General features: G+C 41.4%; 1 protein-coding gene across 2 annotated transcripts; it reads left to right on the top strand.

The window, feature by feature from the left end:
* The first annotated feature begins 82 nt into the window (after positions 1 to 82).
* On the top strand, positions 83 to 20,103 carry LOC148897038 (meiotic recombination protein REC8 homolog). 2 transcript variants are annotated; one of them, XM_088998259.1, is made up of 17 exons: positions 83 to 789; positions 2,580 to 2,648; positions 2,937 to 3,079; positions 3,807 to 3,882; positions 3,952 to 4,063; positions 5,403 to 5,481; positions 6,374 to 6,438; positions 7,331 to 7,409; positions 7,503 to 7,557; positions 8,644 to 8,803; positions 11,700 to 11,907; positions 13,332 to 13,480; positions 15,638 to 15,680; positions 16,254 to 16,329; positions 17,985 to 18,038; positions 18,172 to 18,275; positions 19,586 to 20,103. In XM_088998259.1, exons 1-17 carry the CDS (start codon positions 734 to 736, stop codon positions 19,687 to 19,689), a joined length of 1,632 nt encoding a protein of 543 aa, XP_088854385.1. In that variant the 5' UTR covers positions 83 to 733; the 3' UTR covers positions 19,690 to 20,103. The 2 variants fall into 2 exon arrangements, with proteins under 2 accessions (XP_088854385.1, XP_088854386.1); XM_088998260.1 differs by having other exon boundaries at positions 7,506 to 7,557.
* The last annotated feature ends 64 nt before the right edge of the window (positions 20,104 to 20,167 follow it).

Consider the following 20,167-nt stretch of genomic DNA (forward strand, 5'->3'; position numbering starts at 1 on the left):
TTGCCTTTTTCCCCCACTTCAAGGACTGCATGGTCCAAAAATGTGAATTTATAATAATAATAATAATAATAATAATAATAATAATAATAATAATAATAATCATACATTTCATTTATAAGTCAGAGTATATATTTTTTGTGGGTAAGCAGCATGTACACACGCCAGCATTCACTCAACCCGGAATAACTCAAATAGATGGAAAGCTAGCTAATAGCTAGTTAATAGATAGCTAGCTAGATAGCTCGCTAGACAGCTAGATAACTAGCTCGATAGTTATCTAATAATTTGATAGATAGATCCACAGAGGAAAAAACTTATCCTGTGACTGTAAAGTAAACTTGAAAGGTGCTTATCAATGAAATGTATTATTATTACTATTATTATTATTATTATTATTATTATTATAGAAGGGGGGTTGAAAGCTAGTTTGCTGTCAATTGAAGCGTTTTTTTTCAGATGGGCAGGGGAAAATATATTTTATTACTTCTCTCTTTTTTTAAATCTCGAATATTCTATGTATTTTTTATTATCTTTTTTTTAATCTCGAATCTTCTATGTAATGTACGATGTATAAACCTTCCCTGACGACAAAATGGCGTGGACCAATCACAGCGTCCCATCCAAAAACTTTCTACCCCCACCTTTCCACCGCACCTTACTTTTCAAACTTTCATAAAATAACTACAATCAAATCCATGAGAAACTTTTTAGAACATCTAACTCACTTTTCAACATGTTTTACGACCTCACTGTTTTAAGACGAGGCACAGGATGTTTTTCCACGGTTTGGTGAGTATAATTTATCTTTTTCTTTTTATTGATTAGAAATTTGATTGACTAGCTAGCCAGTGATAAACCACTGTCATTTCTGCTAGGATGAAATGTATTGTTAGTTTTTTTCCTACAAAATAATAATGGCCGGTTATTTACGTGTAACAAGAAAATGAAATGATTTTCAGACATTTTTGATTAAAATATACTTTAAAATGTCACATAATATGTATTTTTTGAGTATGCTGGGTGTACAAACTTTCATTGAGTGTGTCTGAAAGCAGCAAATACGAAAACGACGGTTATATTCGTGATATAACTCACTTATTACTTTACTTTAGTTTAATCAGCTCTTATATTGTTGATCATTTTATTTATGGTTATTCAAAATATTTTACGACCTGGTTGTTTTAAGACGTGGCACGTGATGTTTTTCAACGATTTGGTGAATAAATTTTATATATTTTCTAGTAATTGAATATAAACTTTAGCGACTAGCTAGCTTGTGAGAAACCACCGTAATTTCTGCTAGGATGACATGTACTGCTAGTTTTTTTCGACAAAGTAATAATGTCCGGTTATTTACATAGCGCACGAGTCCACTTTTTTCCCCCAAAAAGCCATTTTGTTCGAATGATGTCAGACGCCCTCATTTTTTATTAAAATTCCATTCCATTTTCCGTACCGCTTAATAAAATATACTTTAAAAATGCCACTCAATATATTTTTTGAGTGGGGTGGGCGTACAAAATTTCAATGTGTGTCTGAAAGCAGTAAATATGAAAACGACGGTTATATTCACGTAATTAGAGTATGAAATAATCTGATTCATGCGACTACTTTTTTCAATTGAGATTTTTGTGATTGGCAATGCTTGTTTGTCTGTTTTTGCACCCCGCCCCCCAAAAAAAGGAATTTACAGCCTTATCTGTTCTAAATCTTGAATCTTCTATGTAATTTACGATGTATAACCCATACTTGTCAACCTTGGCTAATAGCTGCCCTTATGAATGTTTACAATTCCCGTATAAAAGTTGTAGTTCACTGTACATTATTCGAAATGATAAAAAAAACGCTAACACAAGCGGAAATGCAGTTTACAGCGCATGCGCACATGTTGTTTTCATAATCGACCGTACGCTGCGATAGAAAATATATACATATGATCGATTATTACTTTTGCTCCCCTTATTAATGATTGCAATTCCCCTTATTAAGCGATAATAAACCTTACAAACACAACCCGACACATGATTATTTACTTACAGCAAGAATAAAAACAGACAATAAAAACAAAGGTAATTTGTTTAAATTATAAGACACACCACGAGCAATCATTTCAATTTTTTTCCTTAGTGCTCTTCCCACGTGGTGAATTTAGTGTTGCGTATAAAAAAATTAATAAAATACAGGGAAAACGTAGAAGTTTACAGGTATGACAACCCTTCCCTGAAATGAAGACAAAATGACAGTTTGTCTGTTTTTGCCAATGGCGGGCCGTCAAGGCCTGCAAAGCCTTCTCTGCTGTCCTAAAAATATCAGAATCACGGACTGATATGAATTATATTTTACCCATGAATTCTTATTAAATAATTCCAAATTGCATTTCAACTTCCTTTCATTAATTTCGGCTCCAGATCATTTTGCTCTCTAACAGACATTTATGAGTATAGAAAATGGATTGTTACTGGACTACCGTTGCACTTGTATTGGATTCAGATAATCTCTATGCACCTAATATGTTGTAGGTAAAAGTTGTTCTTTTTATTTTATTTTTTTCATCGTTTTTATTTCTTTCATGTATTTAGGCTTATGGCGACACGTCGCGCCACCGTTACTCGCCGTGAATTGCTACTAGTCAATGTTCCGCACACCTGGTAAGATCATTTTCTTCTCTTTGTTCTCCTCATCTCACGGGAAATGCCTCACTGTCATATTAACCCCCTCTCCCAACATTTTATTAGTTGTTGTTGTGAAAAACGTTCCTTTTTCAGACTATTTCTTTACATTTATGTTCTACATGGTATCGTTGAAAGCAGTTTGTAAGTCTTGCCTAGTTTGTTGAGCAAAGTGACTAGTCCCTGCCAGTACAGTCACTTTTCTACTTGAAAACTGGAACCCAAGGTACAAAAACATAATCATAATTTAATTGAATGACTTCCCAGCGACAACATCATGAACTACATCCTGGAAAGGGTCTCACCTCGTCAGCCTGGCCTGCCGCGGCCTCGCTTCTCCCTCTACCTGTCCTCCCAGCTGCAGTATGGCGTGGTTGTGGTCTACCACCGGCAGTGTGACATCTTTCTAAGTGAGGAAGCGCTCACGTCACACGCAAACACCCCACCCACCACTCTTAATTCCTCCACTCGTGGTCATTCTGAGAAAATTGGAGTTATTGCACATTTTGTGAAGCGAAACATATGATAATAATAATAATAATAATAATAATAATACATTTAATATCTAAGCTCCTTTCAAAACTCTCAAGGACACTTTACAGTCACTGGATTTTTTTTTTTGTGTGGGTGACTAGCGGCAGCCATATGCGCCAGCGTTCACTCTACCCGGAAATAATAACACAGCAGCAAAGTTATGAAAGGAAGAGGAAAGGAAAGAAAGAAGTAGAAAAACAAAATACAGGAGCTGCTGAAAAGGCAGCCACTCTCGCGGCGCCATCATGAAGCTGTGTCTGTGTTCGACTTACAGGAGTGGTCTGTCGAAGAAAAGGTTTCTTCAGCTGTCATCTGTACTTGTTTGAAGGTGTCAGATGTTTCGCTCCTCATCCGAAGAGCTTCGTCAGTGAACTAAAATTGTGCTGGTAACTCTGGCACTATATATATTCCTAATGGAAATAGCTCTAAGGTTGGGGGAGCAGTAGACTAGTCCCTGAAGCTATTCTGATGACCACTTTTGTTTTGTCTTCTTACCCCTAATGTTCTATGCCTGGCTCTGATTGCCCCATTAGCTGTGATATCACCTCATTAGCATGTGCGGTAAGTACTGAAAAGTGTTTTTACATCCTGTCCCTCATTCAGAGGAGCTTCAGTCCGTCGTTGAGAAGCTCTTGAAGTTCAGCAGATCGAAGAAGCTGGACCTGAAGGACGTGGGCAGGTGAAGCCTAACGTTGCGGATTTCGCGCAATTGCAGGGAGTGAATGAGTCTCTTTCTGTTGTTTGCTAGAAAAATGCTTCGCGTGGACCCTTTGTCTTACCTGGATGAGATTGATGGGCCGCTGGACCCACTATTTGGAGACATGGAAAAGTTCCTGCCAAGTCCCAGCACTCTGATACAGGTAAAGTGATACTTTGGTTTACGAACCCCTTCGCTTACGGACTTTTCGGTATACGAACGTTAAATTCATGAATATTTTACCTTGGCATACAAACTTTTTTTCGGGATACACACAATGAGTGATGTCGTTTGCGAACGAGCCCGTTCTCCTGACAACAAAATGGCAGCAGACTGTTTCGGTCCTCTATTCCCCGCCCCCAGTCTTCGGTTAAAGCCAGGTGATTGGTCAAGAACGCAGCAGTGAGGGGGTGGGGGTTAAAGACAGAGAGAGAGGCCGTTAAACATTAGAGACAAGCAGACGACAGAAAGACAATGAGAAAATGGATAGAAAACAGTGAAATTCGGACTCGTTTCAACTTTGATAGTTCAAAGGCAGAGTGTAGACTGCAAGGTTAAAATAGCCCATCAATCAGGATCCACAAATAACCCACACAAGCCATCTGTACACTTGATGCAAAAAGCTATCACCCCAGCTAAACAGAAACACAATTGATGAGGAACAAGGTAAAATTATCGCCGAGAAAGCACCTAGGATCATTCCTCAAGAGGGTGAAAAAAGAAGGCTACGTTCCTCATCAAGTGTTTAAGGCTGATGAAACCGGCCACTCCATTCCATCAAGCCATCAACGACCATCACAAAGGTAAATAAGACCATTTTTTTTAATACAGTGCAGTTTATTTAGTTAATTATAATACCATAGCACATTTATTATACATAAAATTGTAATGATATGAGCAAATCTTATTTGCATGTTCTACTAGTGATGCCTGGCTTTAGATCAAAGGAGCATGCGCGCTGCTGCAAGTCAGTCTGATGAGAGCCTACGAGAGCCACACATGTCAATTGCCTTCCCCCTCCAACCAACACAGCCGTCCTAATAAAGAACCTCAACTCTATCCAGAAGTTGTATCATTTACCGAACCCGCTTACACAAAGTACCACAAAAATAAGGCATATTTTGTGTAGTTTTATTACTTAAATTACTATTACTTAAATTAGAAAGTAGAAAATTGTTTTATGGGGACTTGGGAATGGATTATTCTCATATTAATGGTTTCTTATGGGAAATTAATTTTTGGGATACACACTTTTCGCCTCTCACACTCTGTCCGGGAACCAATTAAGTTCGTAAGCCAAGGTATCACTGTACTGAAAACGCACAGATTTTATTTACAACTCTGCGGTCGATTTCATGAAGCAGGCTTTAGATTGATTTTTTTTTTTTCTAAAGGCATAAAAGGTAAGAATGACGTGTGGAAGAATATCTACTTTTTTGATATTTTGTACTCGGAGAACATTATGCAAGAACAGGAATCCATTCACGTTGTGTTTGTCTCAGATGGAGGAAACTCGCGAGCGACGAGCCTCTTCTACAGAGCATGAACCCTCTTCAGGCCGCTCGGCTTCACCCATGAGCAGTAAATAACAATTTCCCATCAGTCCATTTTCTACGGCGCTTTGTTCTCATGACCATCGAAAGGGAGCTGCAAGCCTTCAACAAAAAAAAAAACAGATCAGAGCCTTCCATAACGGGCTGCTTGAGTAACAAGATTGGCAATTTAGGATTGGATTAGCCTTTATTAGTCTCTTGACATTTCACATCAGAAAATTTAGGTAAGGAAGAGGAAAGGAAGAAGTAGAAAAACAAAATACAGAAGCTGCTCGAAAGGCAGCCACTCTCGCGGCACTATCTTGAAGTCAACAATAAAAAACCTAAAAACCAAATTATGTGACACAACACAAAAGACACAGACAGTCCTTCAATCTTCAGCACTTTTCTGCACCCTCATTGTTGCATGAAGCAGTTCGAGATGAAAAAAGAGAGGGTAAAAGTGTCCTTTTCACCAGTGAATCAGGGACATCGTGGTGAAATGTGCACGTTTGCTACAGGCTAAATGTTGAAAGCAAACACAAAGCTGTAGCATCCATTGACAAAAAGAGACAGTCTCACATCTCCTGTCCTACGTAAATCCGCTTCAATTCCAAGCCGCGACTGTTCCACATACGCATCGGCGCTCTGCGCTGACACAAAACGAGGCTGTGAAAATTCTGCCCATGACAGGTGCAAAAAAGCACAATCGCTCCAGAGCTGCCCAACGATGACAGTCAAATAGCACAGAAATTCCTCCCAATCAAAAACGGTGCTGGCAACCGCTCAGTAGAGTCTCCTCCTCGATGAATGTCGTGGCCAAAAAATGCTGAAAAACAATGTCGCGCAGGGGATTTTGATGTCACCTTGACACTGTAAATGTCACGCTGATGAAATGCTTCCTGTGTGACATGTGCCTCTTGCTTTTGACCCTCTCTCAGGACACACCGTCTCTCCACAACGCATCACCTTGAAAGAGCCAGAACCCACCAAAGCCTTGCCCGAGGTACCACACACCCATACACGCACCAGTGCAGGCAGTGCCTGGAAACCTTCCAGAGCTTACCGATGAAAAGCTTTCTTTAGCTGTCATCTGTACTTCTTTCAACGTGCCGGACGTTTCGCTCCTCATCCAAAGAGCTTCGTCAGCGAACTAAAGTTGTGCTGGTAACTCTGGCCCTATATGGTTATTATGATTATGATTACTACCTGGTTGGCTATCTAGCTGGCTATCTATTAGTTATACGGCGATATAGATACCTATCTCTCTATTAGCTATCTATTAGCTATCTATTAGCTTGATGGCTAGCTTTCTATCTATTTGAGTTACTTCCGAGTTGAGTGAACACTGGCGCGTGTGGCTGCCGCTGCTCACCCACAGAAAAATGTTTCCTGTGACTCAAAAGTAACCTTGAGTTTTGAAAGGCGCTTATAAATAAAATGTATTATTTTTATTATTATTATTATTATTATTATTATTATTATTATTATTATTATTATTATCCCTAATGGACAGAGCTATAAGGTTGGGGGAGCAGTAAACTACTCCACGAAGCTAATCTGATTACTTCTTTTGTTCTGTCTGCTTACCTCTAATGTTCTATGCCTGGCTCTGATTGCCCCATTAGCTCTGTTATCACCTCATTAGCGTGAGCGGAGCAGGGACGTATCAGAGCAGAGGTCTGGCGCCGCCACCTCTGTCCATTAGGGATGTATACATAGGGTCAGAGTTACCAGCACAACTTTAGTTCGTTGACGAAGCTCTTCGGATGAGGAGCGAAACGTCCACACCTTAAGTACAGATGACGGCTGAAGAAACCTTTTCATCAATGGACCACTCTTGTACAACTGAGAGCCTTCACAGAGGTCTTCCAGGCTCATTTGATGTCCTTTGGCAGTTTTGGGGCGCAGATTTGGACATAAACGTTCACGATACAATCGAAGCTCTGCTGGCCCAACCTGACCTCGTGCTGACTGGTGAGTCACTGTTTTCCCGTGACATCACGCCACCCAAGCAGAAAACATGGCAACCGTCAACTTCTCGTCTACGCGTTCCCTCTTTCGCGGCAGAAGATGCGGCAGAGGTGGAGCAAGCGAAGAGAGATACCACGGTGACCATCGTCGGGTAAACCCAAATATGAAAGATGACACATTTACGCTCACCTTTCACCTCCACCTAAATTCACATCTTGCGTTTGTCGCCGCTGTAGCTGGCAACCGGGCTAGCTATCTAGCTGGCTACCGAGCTAGCTATCTATTTGCTCTCTATTAGCTAACTAGCTAGCGGGCTATCTATTAGTTATCTATTAGCTAGCTAACTTTCTATCTATTTCAGTTATTCCGTGTTGAGTGAACGCTGGCGCATGTGGCTGCCGCTGCTCACCCACAGAAAAACGGATTCTGTGACTGTAAAGTGACCATGACAGTTTTGAAAGGCTTATAAATTAAATGTATTATTATTATTCACAAAAAACAGAACCGATCGTGTCAAGTCACCATCTTGAAACTGACTTCAGGACTCATCTGCAGCATCATGATGTGTCGTTTCCCTGGTTACGCTCATGTCACCGGAACCATCAGTGGAAGTGGCTTATTCTCAAATAAAAATCGCAATTATCTAGCAAATATTTTGGTTTGTTTGTATTTTTGAAGGAAATAAATGTGATCTCCACCACATGTGCTAGGAGGAGTGAAAAAATTACTTCTGACCAACTGTTCCATTATTTTAAGAAGGTCTGAGTCGGCATCGATTTATCTGTGACTCTGAAGGGCCCTTGAAAGTTTTGAAAGGTGCTTATAAATTAAATGTATTGTTATTATGATTTATTATTATTATCATCATCATCTGAGTGTTTATCACTTTGAATTGCCATGAGTGAAGTTCACTGTGACCACTCCCACAGGTGCGAAGCCCTCCTTAGAAATCCATTGTCTGCAAATTTGGCTCTAACCCTACTATCCCCAACATTTTTTGCCCCTCCGGAAAAGTTTAATGTTCAAGAATATTTTCAAGGACCGGCCTTTAAGCCCGAATAAATTCTGATCTGCATAAAAACTGTGGCATTTTCTAAACATCATAATAAACACGAATCGTGACACGAGGAACATCTTGCCGCAACATTCTCTGGTTGCTACTGTAACAATTAAATGTGCCTTCAAAATAAAATACAGCGCAAATACAAAATCCATCACCATGACTGTCCTTGTTTAGACTGGATCCCACAACGGCATCCAGCCAGGACCTCATCTTGCCTAACCAGGATGGATCCCCAGGGGTGCCTCAACCTCTCGCTGATCAAATGACCCCTCTAAATGGCCCCCCGCCATCTGTGTCATCTTCAAGAGCTGCGGTGCTGGCTCCAGGCCCGGAGGTACAAAGCTGACGAGGCTTCAATGTTTTGTTTTCATTCACTGGATTGGATTGGATTCGCCTTAATTTGTCTGGCAGTGGAGAATTTTACATTTCACAGCAGCAAAGTGAGGAAAGGAAAGAAGTCAAAAAACAAAATATAGGAGCTGCGGTAAAGGCAGACACTCTCGCGGCGCCATCTTGAAGTCAAAACAACAACAAAACTAAATAACAAAATATGACAACACAAAGACAGTCATTCTATCTGAAGCACTTTGTGCACCATCTTTGTTGTATGAAGCAGTTCTAGATGAGATATGAGAGGATCAAAGCATCTTTTTCACCGCGACAGTTCCACGTACTCCTTTCTTTACAGCACCAACCTTTCTGCTGAACAAAGCGGGGGGGGGGGGACTGGGAACTGTAAAAATGCTGCCCATCACAGGCGCAAAAAAAGCAAAATGGCCCCTAAGCTGTCCAGCGATGACAGTCAAATGGTAGCGACATTCCTCCCAATCAAAAACGGTGCTGGAATATTCGTGCAACCGGTCAGCCTAGTCTCCTCCTTGATGAATGTCGAGGCCAAAAATGCTAAAAAAACAAGACATATGCTATGCTAAAAAAACAGTTTCAGTTAGCATACGCAAGTTGACATTTTTTGACCAATCGTATCGCATCATTGTACTATATCAGGGGCCGGGAATCTTTCCCAAAAAAATCCAGCCAAACGATCGGAATGAAAGTCAACTTGACGGGTCCAAACGCAAAGTTGCTGTCTCTCGCAGAGTATACTGATGCTAACGTTAGCATGGGGCTTGTCAAAGTGCCACTAACATTTGACTGTTTCATCGATGATATTGTCTCATTGCAAATTAGAATCACGGCAGAACCTTTTCTCTCGACAAAGGCGAATCCTTCCGTCCATTCAATCTGAAGCGTACATTACAAGTCTTCTTTTTTTTTTACTCGACTGCTTATTCAAAAGGGGACGTTTACCTGTTTCGAACTCAACGGCGCCTAAATCAGAATCATCCAATCAAATTTCGATTTCAGCCAACTGCAGCCTAAACAAGAAATTAACAGCGAAAAAGCAAGAATATATATTTAGTTTTGTCTGCGAGCCAGATGCAATCATCAAAAGAGCCATATATGGCTCACGAACCATAGGTTCCCGACCCCTTTAGTAGATCATCACAGATGAGATCATAGAGAGAACGCACCGATGTCACGACATTGGTAAAAGCACCTCACAAAAGCATCTGAATCCGTCGCTTTCATGTCTTTACGTGGAAAAGTGAGGCATTACTCGTCATTGCTTTATTTGTAAGAGGGAGAGAGGTGGATTTCTCGGCATCTCCAAGCCAAGAGTGACTTGTTTCTTTTTGTCGCAGCCCTTGTTTTATGGCACTTTGCACCCAGGTCACTCAACAAAATAAAAGAGCAAAATGTGCGTCTCGTTGGAAACAGGTGAGGGTCTCATTGTATCAGATTAATTTGAACTACGACGTCCTTTCAGAAGTCAATTTCAGTTCCGAATGTGACTCCCCACTATCCCGGTCTAGCAGCGGCAGGCTGCGACTGTCACTTCTCGGCCTTCAGTAGTGCTATGCCAGAATCAATCAGCTGCTAGTGTGGATTCACGATAACCTCATAAAATAGTAATATTTGCTAATTTTGCTAGCTTCGGAGCTGTTCAGCCTTGATACTATGATACTATGATTGGCTAGTGACTAGCCTATCATATGACTCGCCAATCATAGTTTGCGAAAACTGACGTTTCCAGCGCCTTCGAGCAGGCCTTGGGTTGCCAACTGAAACTCGGCAACAATTTCATCGCCATTGATTTTTATGCAAAAGGGCCTGCAGAACTGATTGTGAAGGTCCATTTCTGAACCTGGTAACAAATGATGGCCGAAATGTGATTGGTTAAATGCTTAAATACGAAAACACACATCCGGAAGCAGAATAACAGGGGAAAAGCAATGAAAGAAAGCTAAAAGATAATTTTAATCAGAATCCATGGACAAAATGTAATTAATTAGTCTCTGATTCAGATATTTTTAGGCCAGCAGAGAAGGCCTTGCAGGCCCTAACGGCCCACCACTGTGTTCGATAATCGTTGTTGAACGTGTTCGACAGTTGTCGAATAGTTTGTCCTTGATTCAGATATTTAGGCCAGCAGAGAAGGCCTTGCAGGCCCTGACTGCCCCCCACTGTGATTGATAATAGTTGTTGAAAGCGTTTGATAGTTGTCGAATAGTTCGTCCTTGATTCAGATATTTAGGCCAGCACAGAAGGCCTTGCAGGCCCTGACGACCCACCACTGTTTTCGATAATCGTTGTTGAACGTGTTTGACAGTTGTCGAATAGTTTGTCCTTGATTCAGATATTTAGGCCAGCAGAGAAGGCCTTGCAGGCCCTGTGTTCGATAATCGTTGTTGAACGTGTTCGACAGTTGTCGAATAGTTTGTCCTTGATTCAGATATTTAGGCCAGCAGAGAAGGCCTTGCAGGCCCTGACTGCCCGCCACTGTGATTGATAATAGTTGTTGAAAGCGTTTGATAGTTGTCGAATAGTTCGTCCTTGATTCAGATATTTAGGCCAGCACAGAAGGCCTTGCAGGCCCTGACGACCCACCACTGTTTTCGATAATCGTTGTTGAACGTGTTCGACAGTTGTCGAATAGTTCGTCCTTGATTCAGATATTTAGGCCAGCAGAGAAGGCCTTGCAGGCCCTAACGGGCCACCACCATGTTTGAGAATAGTTGTTGCACGTGTTCGACAGTTGTCGAATAGTTCGTCCTTGATTCAGATATTTAGGCCTGCAGAGAAGGTCCTGACGGCGCACCACTGCGTTCTAGTAACTGGAATATTGTTTTCTTAGCTTTGCAAACGACTGACTGTTCTTGGCATCCTAGGTTGCGCCCCCCCCAGAGGGGACACAGCCGAAGAAGAGGAAGAGGGGGAGGCAACTGATGTTCATGGACCCGCAGACGCAGATTCCCCATGATGAGTTGCAGCAACAGATCAACGACGACTTCTTTGGGACCAAGGCTCACTCGCTCTTCCCTCTGGAGTCGCATAGGCTGAAAACTGCTGAGGAGTTGCTCAGCCAGCCCTGTGGCTGTCAGTATCGCAAGTAGCGTCGCACTTGAATAAACAAACAAATCTTTTGCGAGCTTTGACAACATTTTTTAACTCTTTCATTGCCATTGACGAATTTATTTGGGAATTAAAAATATGACATAGAGCGCCATTCCCGAATATGTTTTATTTTTTCATGCTTGGGTGCTGATAAAGCGCTGGCCATGGCCTCTGGCAATGTTTGTTTCTTCTCCACACTTTTTTTTCCATGGTAGCGCTTTGTTCCCGCTTCAGCTGTTTTGCAGCTATTTTGGACAGTCGCCCTCATTTCAAGCTCATATAACTCCAGACCCCTATAATTTAGGAACTAACTCATTTTTTCTGATGACAAAAGAGAGTCTAAGGTTTCTTCTTCTGTGGGTCCTGGAATTCAAGTGACAATGACAAAAACCCTTGGCGCTGGAGTGGACACATTTTTGCCCGTCTGGCAGTGAATGAGTTAAAATCATTTCATGGTGCGGAATCCGAAACTGATTTTACATTTTCTTTTACCACCAAGTTTTTGAGCTCTTCTAAAAACTATTACGTCAGTGTGCGCTCTGTCGTACAGAAGTGGTCTTCAGCCGTCATCTGTACTTATTAGAAGGTGTCGGATATTTCGCTTCTTCCTAGATCGTTACCACGTTGGCTCAATCATACGGATGACGTGATATCAGGGCGGATGGGGCAATCAGGGCCAGTCATAGACCAAAGGCAGTCAGGACAAAAGAAGTAATCAGGGAATAGTCCTCTGCTCCCCCCAAACTTACAGCAGGGACCTATCAAAGCAGAGGTCGGGCACCGCCACCTCTGGACATTAGGAATATGTATATATAGGGCCAGAGCTACCAGCAAATTTTAGTTTGCTGACAAAGCTTCTCGGATGAGAAGCAAAACGTCCGACACCTTCTAAGAAGGACATAATGACGGCTGAAGAAACTGTATTTTCTGCACGATACGTCGCAAAACATTTTATTTTCTTAGAAGTCAACAGTGAGCCTTATACTATGACGCGCCTTATATATGGATCGGTATTGTGATTACTTGGACGTTCTATTTGACATGTTCTGTAAAGCGCTTTGTTATAAATGCAGCCAGTTGTGAAAGCTCCATATAAATCAAAGCTGGATTGTATTGTATTCCCTTTAGCAGGATGATGCATCGCACGAATGCAGCCACTATTTTGGGCTCTATGAGCCCTGTAATGCGGTGCGCCCTATATTTTAATTCTGTTTTAAGATCGGCAATTTACTATAGGTCGTGCAGAAAATACGGTCAATAAATGCATTCCTACCCCGTCCATTTCGTCTTTCACCTTCTCCTAAAACACCTGCTGCTCTTTGAAAGCTCACCTCAATAACCTTTCCAAAAATAAAAGCTATTTTTTTTTCTCTCCCATTCCTCCGGCGCTGGTCTCCTCCCTCCAGATTTACCTGAAGAGTTACAGTTGCTATGGACACAGGCCGCCACCATCACACCTCTCACCAGCACCGAGCTGTGGCCCGTTGGCGAAGCCGCACACACTAGTAGTTCTGACGAGGGACATGCTACCGGGCCTGACGGCAGCGGGGCCGAGGTGAGCAAGGGGAAGGGAGCCCCCACTTGTTATTTGGAGGACAAGCTAATGCGCTGTTGATTTAAATGCTGTTGAAACATTTGTCTATAACTGCTAACCCATAGTTGACCAGCAGATGGCTGTGCTTTATTTTTCTTGACATTACGTTGGGTTGTTGTCACTTCCGGTACAGGTTTTACTTTCCGCGCTTCTTTAAAGGACAACGGACGTGTCCGGACAAGTTGTGTCCATAATTTGTAAAATGGCTTCAAATGACCTCTACTGAGCGTATTTTAAAGATTCCAGCGCTTATAGCTAGATTTTACGTTTTAACACTCGCACTGAATATTCAGGAAGTCTTGTTTTTGAGTTGGTGACGAGTCCGTACGTCACGTCACTAAAGGGATGTCCCACACCGAAAAAAAAGAGACATTGTAGCAGTCCTTCCATCACCTCAATGTATTTTGCTGTATTGTTTGGTCTGAAAACCTTGTGTTGCACCCAAAAGCCGCCAGAAGAGCGTGTCCAAGCTCCATATAAGGATTTTATCAGCTTGTGGAAATGGAGGTGGCCACAGGAGGTCGCCATTTTGTGCCTCTTTTCTGGTGATCCATTTCTCCCCAATGTTGCCTCAAAATGGCATGGAATAAATTCTTCCATCGATTGCAAACATGTATGCTTTCCTCTTCAGAACTATTTGAATCATATTCATAACTGGAGGTGTAACAAGAAAGCATATTATCCGAATCTGAAGCCATTGTTTTGATTCTCCAGAAATGCAAGACATCTTGCCGTGATGTCACGAACTGGGGGCGGGACTTTCTGAAAATGCCCAATTCGCAGCTCAATTTTTTGCAGATTTTGGACACTTTAAGTCATTTTTATTGGTGTTTTGCATTTGAATAAAAATATTATACTGCGTGTTTTGGGTATTTTAGATGCTATAAAACGTTTTTCTGATGTTAGTCAAGAAACAAAAAAGTGAAGTCGGTTGTCCTTTAAGTTTCATTTTACTGAGAAGACGGCACGAATGGACATGCTTTATCGCTGTACTGTTGAGCAAGGAAAGTGGGCAAGGTGGTTTGTACGATTTTATTGCATACGTTTTATTTCATTGATAAAGAACTCTTGTGTCCTCATGTTTTGAATGGAATCACAGTAGAACACTTTGCCCGCTTTGGCTCCGAAATGGAAGTTTTGATCTTTATCCTTTTTATCTTTTCCCTGCTAAACAGTACAGCGATAAAGCATGTCCATTCTCGCCGTCTTCTCAGTAAAATGAAACTTAAACGACAACCGACATCACGTTTTTGTTTCCTCACTGACATCAGAAAAACGTCTGATAGTAAGGTCCCGCCCCCAGTTCGCGACGTCACGCCAAGACGTCTTGCCTTGCTGGAGAATCAAAACAATGGCTTCAGATTCGGAGAATATGCTTTATATATTGTTACTCATCCAGTTATGAATATGATTCAAATAGTTCTGAAGAGGAAAGCATACATGTTTGCAATCGATTAAAGAATTTATTCCCTGTCATTTTTAGGTATCTGGGGAGGGGGTGTAGTACCCAAAAGAGGCAAAAGATGGCGACAAAGTCAGTGGAAAGGGGCTTATTATTTCCTTGGAATTTTTGTCAGCGAATATCAAATAGATGCTCGGTGCAACACACAAGGATTGACCATTGTGTTATTTATGTGTTTTCCTTCTAATTTCTCCATCAACACGGATCAACACGAAGTTTTCAGACCTAACAAAGTACCGCAAAATGCATTGACGTGAATGAAAGTACTACTACCATGTGTCCTTTCTCGGTCAGGGGCGTTCCTTCAGTGACGTGACGTGAGGACTCGTCACCAACTCAAAAACAAGACTTCCTGAATATCCAGCGCGAGTCTTAAAATGTAAAATATAGCTATATGCGGTGGAATCTTTGTAAAATAAGCTCAGTAGAAGTCATTTGAAGCCATTTTACAAATTATGGACACAACTTGTCCGGACGCGTCGGTTGTCCTTTAAAGTAGCGCGGAAAGTAAAACCTGTACCGGACGTGACAACAACCCAACGTAATGTCAAGACAAATAAAGCACAGACATCTGCTGGTCAATTATGGGATATCAGTTATAGACAAATGTATCAACAGCATTTACAGTTGACTTTGACTCTTGTGTCTTGTGGCAGGTGCCTAGAAGGGGAACAGAACCCAAAACGCCCAAGATTTCAGGTACACGCAGGCCGTATACAACTCTTGTCTTGATACACCGATAGCTTGTCATAGGTTAGCTTTAGCCATGTGTGCTTTGCCTCTGCGAGCTTGTTTTCCCGCCGGTTGAGTCCAAGTGATGCAGAGTCTCTCATTTCAAAAGAAGACAGAAATGATCAGTTTTTGGTCCCACGTGGATCTCATCCTGTTGACAAAAATGAATCGGAGGCTCAGAGGGGACGGCGCTTTCTCCGTTGCTGGTCCCACTCTCTGGATTAACCTTCCACCGAACATTTGGCAAACCCCCTCGCTGCCCATCTTTAAAACCCGTCTCAAAACTCACTTAGACTCTTTGGCTTTCGATTCAGCCTAATTCTTGATCTTGGTTTCACTCCCTGGTGCTTTCTACTATCTTTGTGACTGCTTTTATTTCCTGTATATGATAGCTGTCCATGTTAAGCGCTTTGTTACAAAGCGTTATATAAACCAATATGTATTGTATTGTATTGTATTTTTTTACACAGATTTGACGCCTTATTAAAAATATGGATTTTTTTTCTCCCTATGTTACACCCATGTATGTGGATGTGTCAGGTTTTAGTTCACTTTCACTGGAAGGGTCAGGCCAGCAGGAATCCTCCCACCGCATCTACCCAATAGAGCAGGAAAGGTGATATAATTTATGTATTTTTTCCACAGAAATATGCCTTGCGATAATAGCTGCTCTCGACTTAAGGGCAAAATTCCAAATATTTGCGACCTTTTGATCACCAAGGCTCAATGATTCCAGCGCACTACAAAAGATAGCTGGCAACCCACAATTTATTTTGGTTTCCTTTTGGGGTGGAAGGACACGATCAGTTGGTAGCACCATTTAGCTGTTTGGCTAACTGCCGATCGTTATCGGCACAATAGAGTGACAAGGAAAGTCAAAACGAAATGTACAGGCATGTTTCAGTGGGTTTCTCTCAACCCAGAGGTTGGGGGTTCAATCCCTGGCCATTTTGATCATGTCGTAGTGTCATTGAGCAAGATACTGAACCCCCAGTTGCAAAAGTATTACTGAATTTAATGAAAAAATCCAAACAAAGAATATAAATTGCTCCAATCTCAAATTATGGTAAACCTGGTTATCTGATCACATTTTCAGGTTATATGAACAGCAAATATGAGTTCTGCACAAGAAGGCGCACCTAAAAAAATAGTTTTTTTTCAAAAGCTGACCATGCGCCTTAAAATCCGGTGTGCTTTATGTATGGAAAACGTTCTAAAATGGCATTCATTGAAGGTACCCCTTATAATGGGATGCACCTTATGTATGGAAAAGGTTTTTAAATAGGTAATTCACAGCGGTCAAGGCCCGCCGCATCATTTTATTCGGCCCGCGAAGGCAAATCCAATGTGTGAGATTCCATGATGCTTGCTGAAGTCCGAACCAAAATTCCAAATTGTCGAATATAAACCACAAAAACAGTCAATTTTCATGACTTCAGATTTGAAAACTAATTATTTGTTAACTTGTTGGGCACTCTGGACCTCATATGTGGGGGAGATGAAATATTCTATTCTGAAATATTCAAATTCATATCTAATTTAAAACATATCTTATCTTACAGACATTGTATTGTCGGTGTTCAAATACCTGACATGTTTGGGCGTCTACTTCCGCCTTCGTCAGAGTGTCCAGAAACCAGAGTGAGGAAACCGTAACTACAATTTGGACCGCGACAAAAAAATGACTCTTGATACCCCTGATGTAGTTATTTGACGGAGTGCCTTATATTCCAGAAAATACGCTTACTTTTGGGGCTGAGAACAGATTAATCACATTTCTGTTCATTCCAATGGGGAAAGATGATTTGTATAAATTTATGAGACAAATTTGGTTACAGACACTCTGACGAAGGCGGAAGTAGACGCCGAAACATGTCAGGTATTTGAACACCGACAATACAATGTCTGTAAGATAAGAATCTGTTTTAAATTAGATATCAAGTAGACAGTATGAACTTAATACAACAAATTCATATCTGCCCTCGAGAGGAAACCGTAACTACAATTTGGCCCGCGACAAAAAATGACTGACACCCCTGATGTAATTCATTGACGGTGCGCCTTATATTCCAGAAAATACGCTAACTTTTGGCGCTGAGAACAGATTAATCACATTTCCATTCATTCCAATGGGGAAAGATGATTTGTATAAATTTCCGAGACAAATTTGGTGACAGAACAAAAGGATTTTCATATCGCAAGGCACCGCTTTGTTTTGTGAATCCAACGGGCTCGATGTGTACTTTTCACATCCTCGTTTCCATCCATCAGCATATCCCAAGAGTGCGCCGCACTGCAGGACATCCTCGACTTGCCAGAACACAGGTCAGCGAAATCAGAGAAGTCTGTTATGTAATCATCATCATCACCTGCTTCAGATGAGTCGCGACGGGACTAGGTGTGTGTGATCATGCGCACATTTGTGTGTGTGTGTGTGTGTGTGTGTGTGTCTCTCCAGGCCCTTGTCAAGCCAGCTGGAAGATCAAACTCTGCAATTCCATTCTCTCCTTCCACCTGACCCCGACCGTAAGACTGTCGCCCACATTTTCCAGACGCTCCTTGGTAAGATGACTCTTTTCAACCATGAGCCAAATCCTAAGTGTTTTAACGTGATGTCAAATGCGATGTTCCCCAACCTTTAACTCATTCACTGCCAGAAAAGTGCAAAAATGTGTCCACTCCAGTGCCTGGGTTTTTTGTCATTGTGACTCAAATTCCAGGACGCACAGAATATTGAGTTTTAGGACTACATAATCATTCAATGCAGCGTAAGAAACCTTAGACTGTCTTCTTTGATCAGAAAAAAAGGAGTTGTTAATTCCTAAATATATGGGTCTGGAGTTATATGGGCTTGAAATGAGGGTGGCTGTCCAAAATACAATGCAAAGCATCCATTTTGGTTTATATGGCGCTTTACAGCTGAAGCTGGAACAAAGTGCTAAGATGGACACAAGGGAAATTTTACCTTCATGTGGAAGGGAAAAAACATTGCCAGAGGCCATGGCTAGCGCTTTATCGGCACCCAAGCAAGAAAAAACAAAACCCGAACAAATTCAGGAATGGCGCTCTGTCATATTTTCAATTCCCGAATGAATTTATGAATGGCAGTGAATGAGTTAATTGAGCCAGTGCCATTTTACATGAGAAAAATCTCACCGCACCATCACAACAAAATGGATGAAATGATTACAATCTCATCTTAATTGACACTGAATAACAATAATAATACATTTCATTTATAAGCCCCTTTCAAAACGCTCATGGTCACTTTACAGTCACAGGATAAGTTTTTCTGCAGGTGAGCAGCGGCAGCCACATATGCCAGCGTTCACTCAACCCGGAAGTAACTCAAATAGATATAAAGCTAGCTAATAGTTAGCTAGCTAGATAGATAGCTAGTTGTGGTCATTCTTTCTCCTTATTTGTTACAAATTAGCTAGATAGCTTTACAGGTAACATCTGACTTACGACCGAGTTCCGTTCCGACCAAACGGTCGTAAGTCAAAATGTTGAATAGAGACTCGGAGGATAAATGACTCGCAAACTCCCCCCTCACAGTCGATTGCTGTGCAAGAGTGAGATGCTGGCTGACCAAAATTGTCGTACGTGCTAGCGCCAGGCATAATTAACATTTTTAAAATGGGGTCTGGAGGTTGTGGTTGTGAGTACGGGTGGTCGTAAGTCGAGTTGGTCGTAAGTCGGACGTTACCTGTACTTGATTTTGGTTTGACCCCAACGACATACAGTAGCCGCACATATAAAAGAAAACATCAATGAGAAAATCAATGTGGCATTTTGATGATTATAATTTTTTTTTAATCTATTGCAAGATTTTTCAATTCAATGCAAACGCTTGTGCTGTCGTGTTGTAGGTGTTTTGGCGACTGGTAAATTGACTGGAGAGCAGGCCGAACCGTACGGGGACATCGTGATCCTACCTGGTCCTAAGTACCAAAAGGATCTTCTGCCTTTTTGAATCATCCCATTCTTTATAATCGTCGTACATTTTTCGGACGTTCGGAATACTGGTTTAAAAGTCCCCCCCAAAAAAATTGGAAAATTGTGAAAGTTTGTGTAGTTGTTATGCACTTTTTTACATCTTCCGATCTTGTTGATACTGTTTCCTCCATCGTATCAAATGTAATTGTTGTATGTTTTTTTTATTACATATTGAAAGTGACCTGATGTTACTCATTTTATGAGTTTTAAAAACAAAAATGTAACTGCTGCTGTTTTTAACCATAGTTGCAGCAGACGGACTCTAATACTTGATTGACAGTTGTGTTTTATATTCCACACCCGTTGCCCACTTTAAAAACAAAAAGTGTTAGCAAATTCACCGTTGGACTGACATCCACCCCCCTTTTCAATAAAGTTCAATCCAATGTCATGCCAGCATGCATGTGCTTATATATTGTCAGCTATGTAAGTAACGTCGATCGGGACAGGTGTGG

The sequence above is a fragment of the Hippocampus bargibanti genome, linkage group LG06 (assembly GCF_051943395.1).
Source record: "Hippocampus bargibanti isolate YZ-2025 linkage group LG06, ASM5194339v1, whole genome shotgun sequence".
NCBI lineage: Eukaryota > Metazoa > Chordata > Actinopteri > Syngnathiformes > Syngnathidae > Hippocampus > Hippocampus bargibanti.

What these genes read in the sequence shown, in the direction of transcription:
- LOC148897038 (XM_088998259.1), top strand. Translation starts at nt 734, where the DNA reads ATGTTTTACGACCTCACTGTTTTAAGACGAGGCACAGGATGTTTTTCC. An exon ending in GTCAATGTTCCGCACACCTG is followed by an intron (nt 2,649 to 2,936) that starts GTAAGATCATTT and finishes ATGACTTCCCAG; the next exon opens with CGACAACATCATGAACTACA. An exon ending in GACCTGAAGGACGTGGGCAG is followed by an intron (nt 3,883 to 3,951) that starts GTGAAGCCTAAC and finishes GTTGTTTGCTAG; the next exon opens with AAAAATGCTTCGCGTGGACC.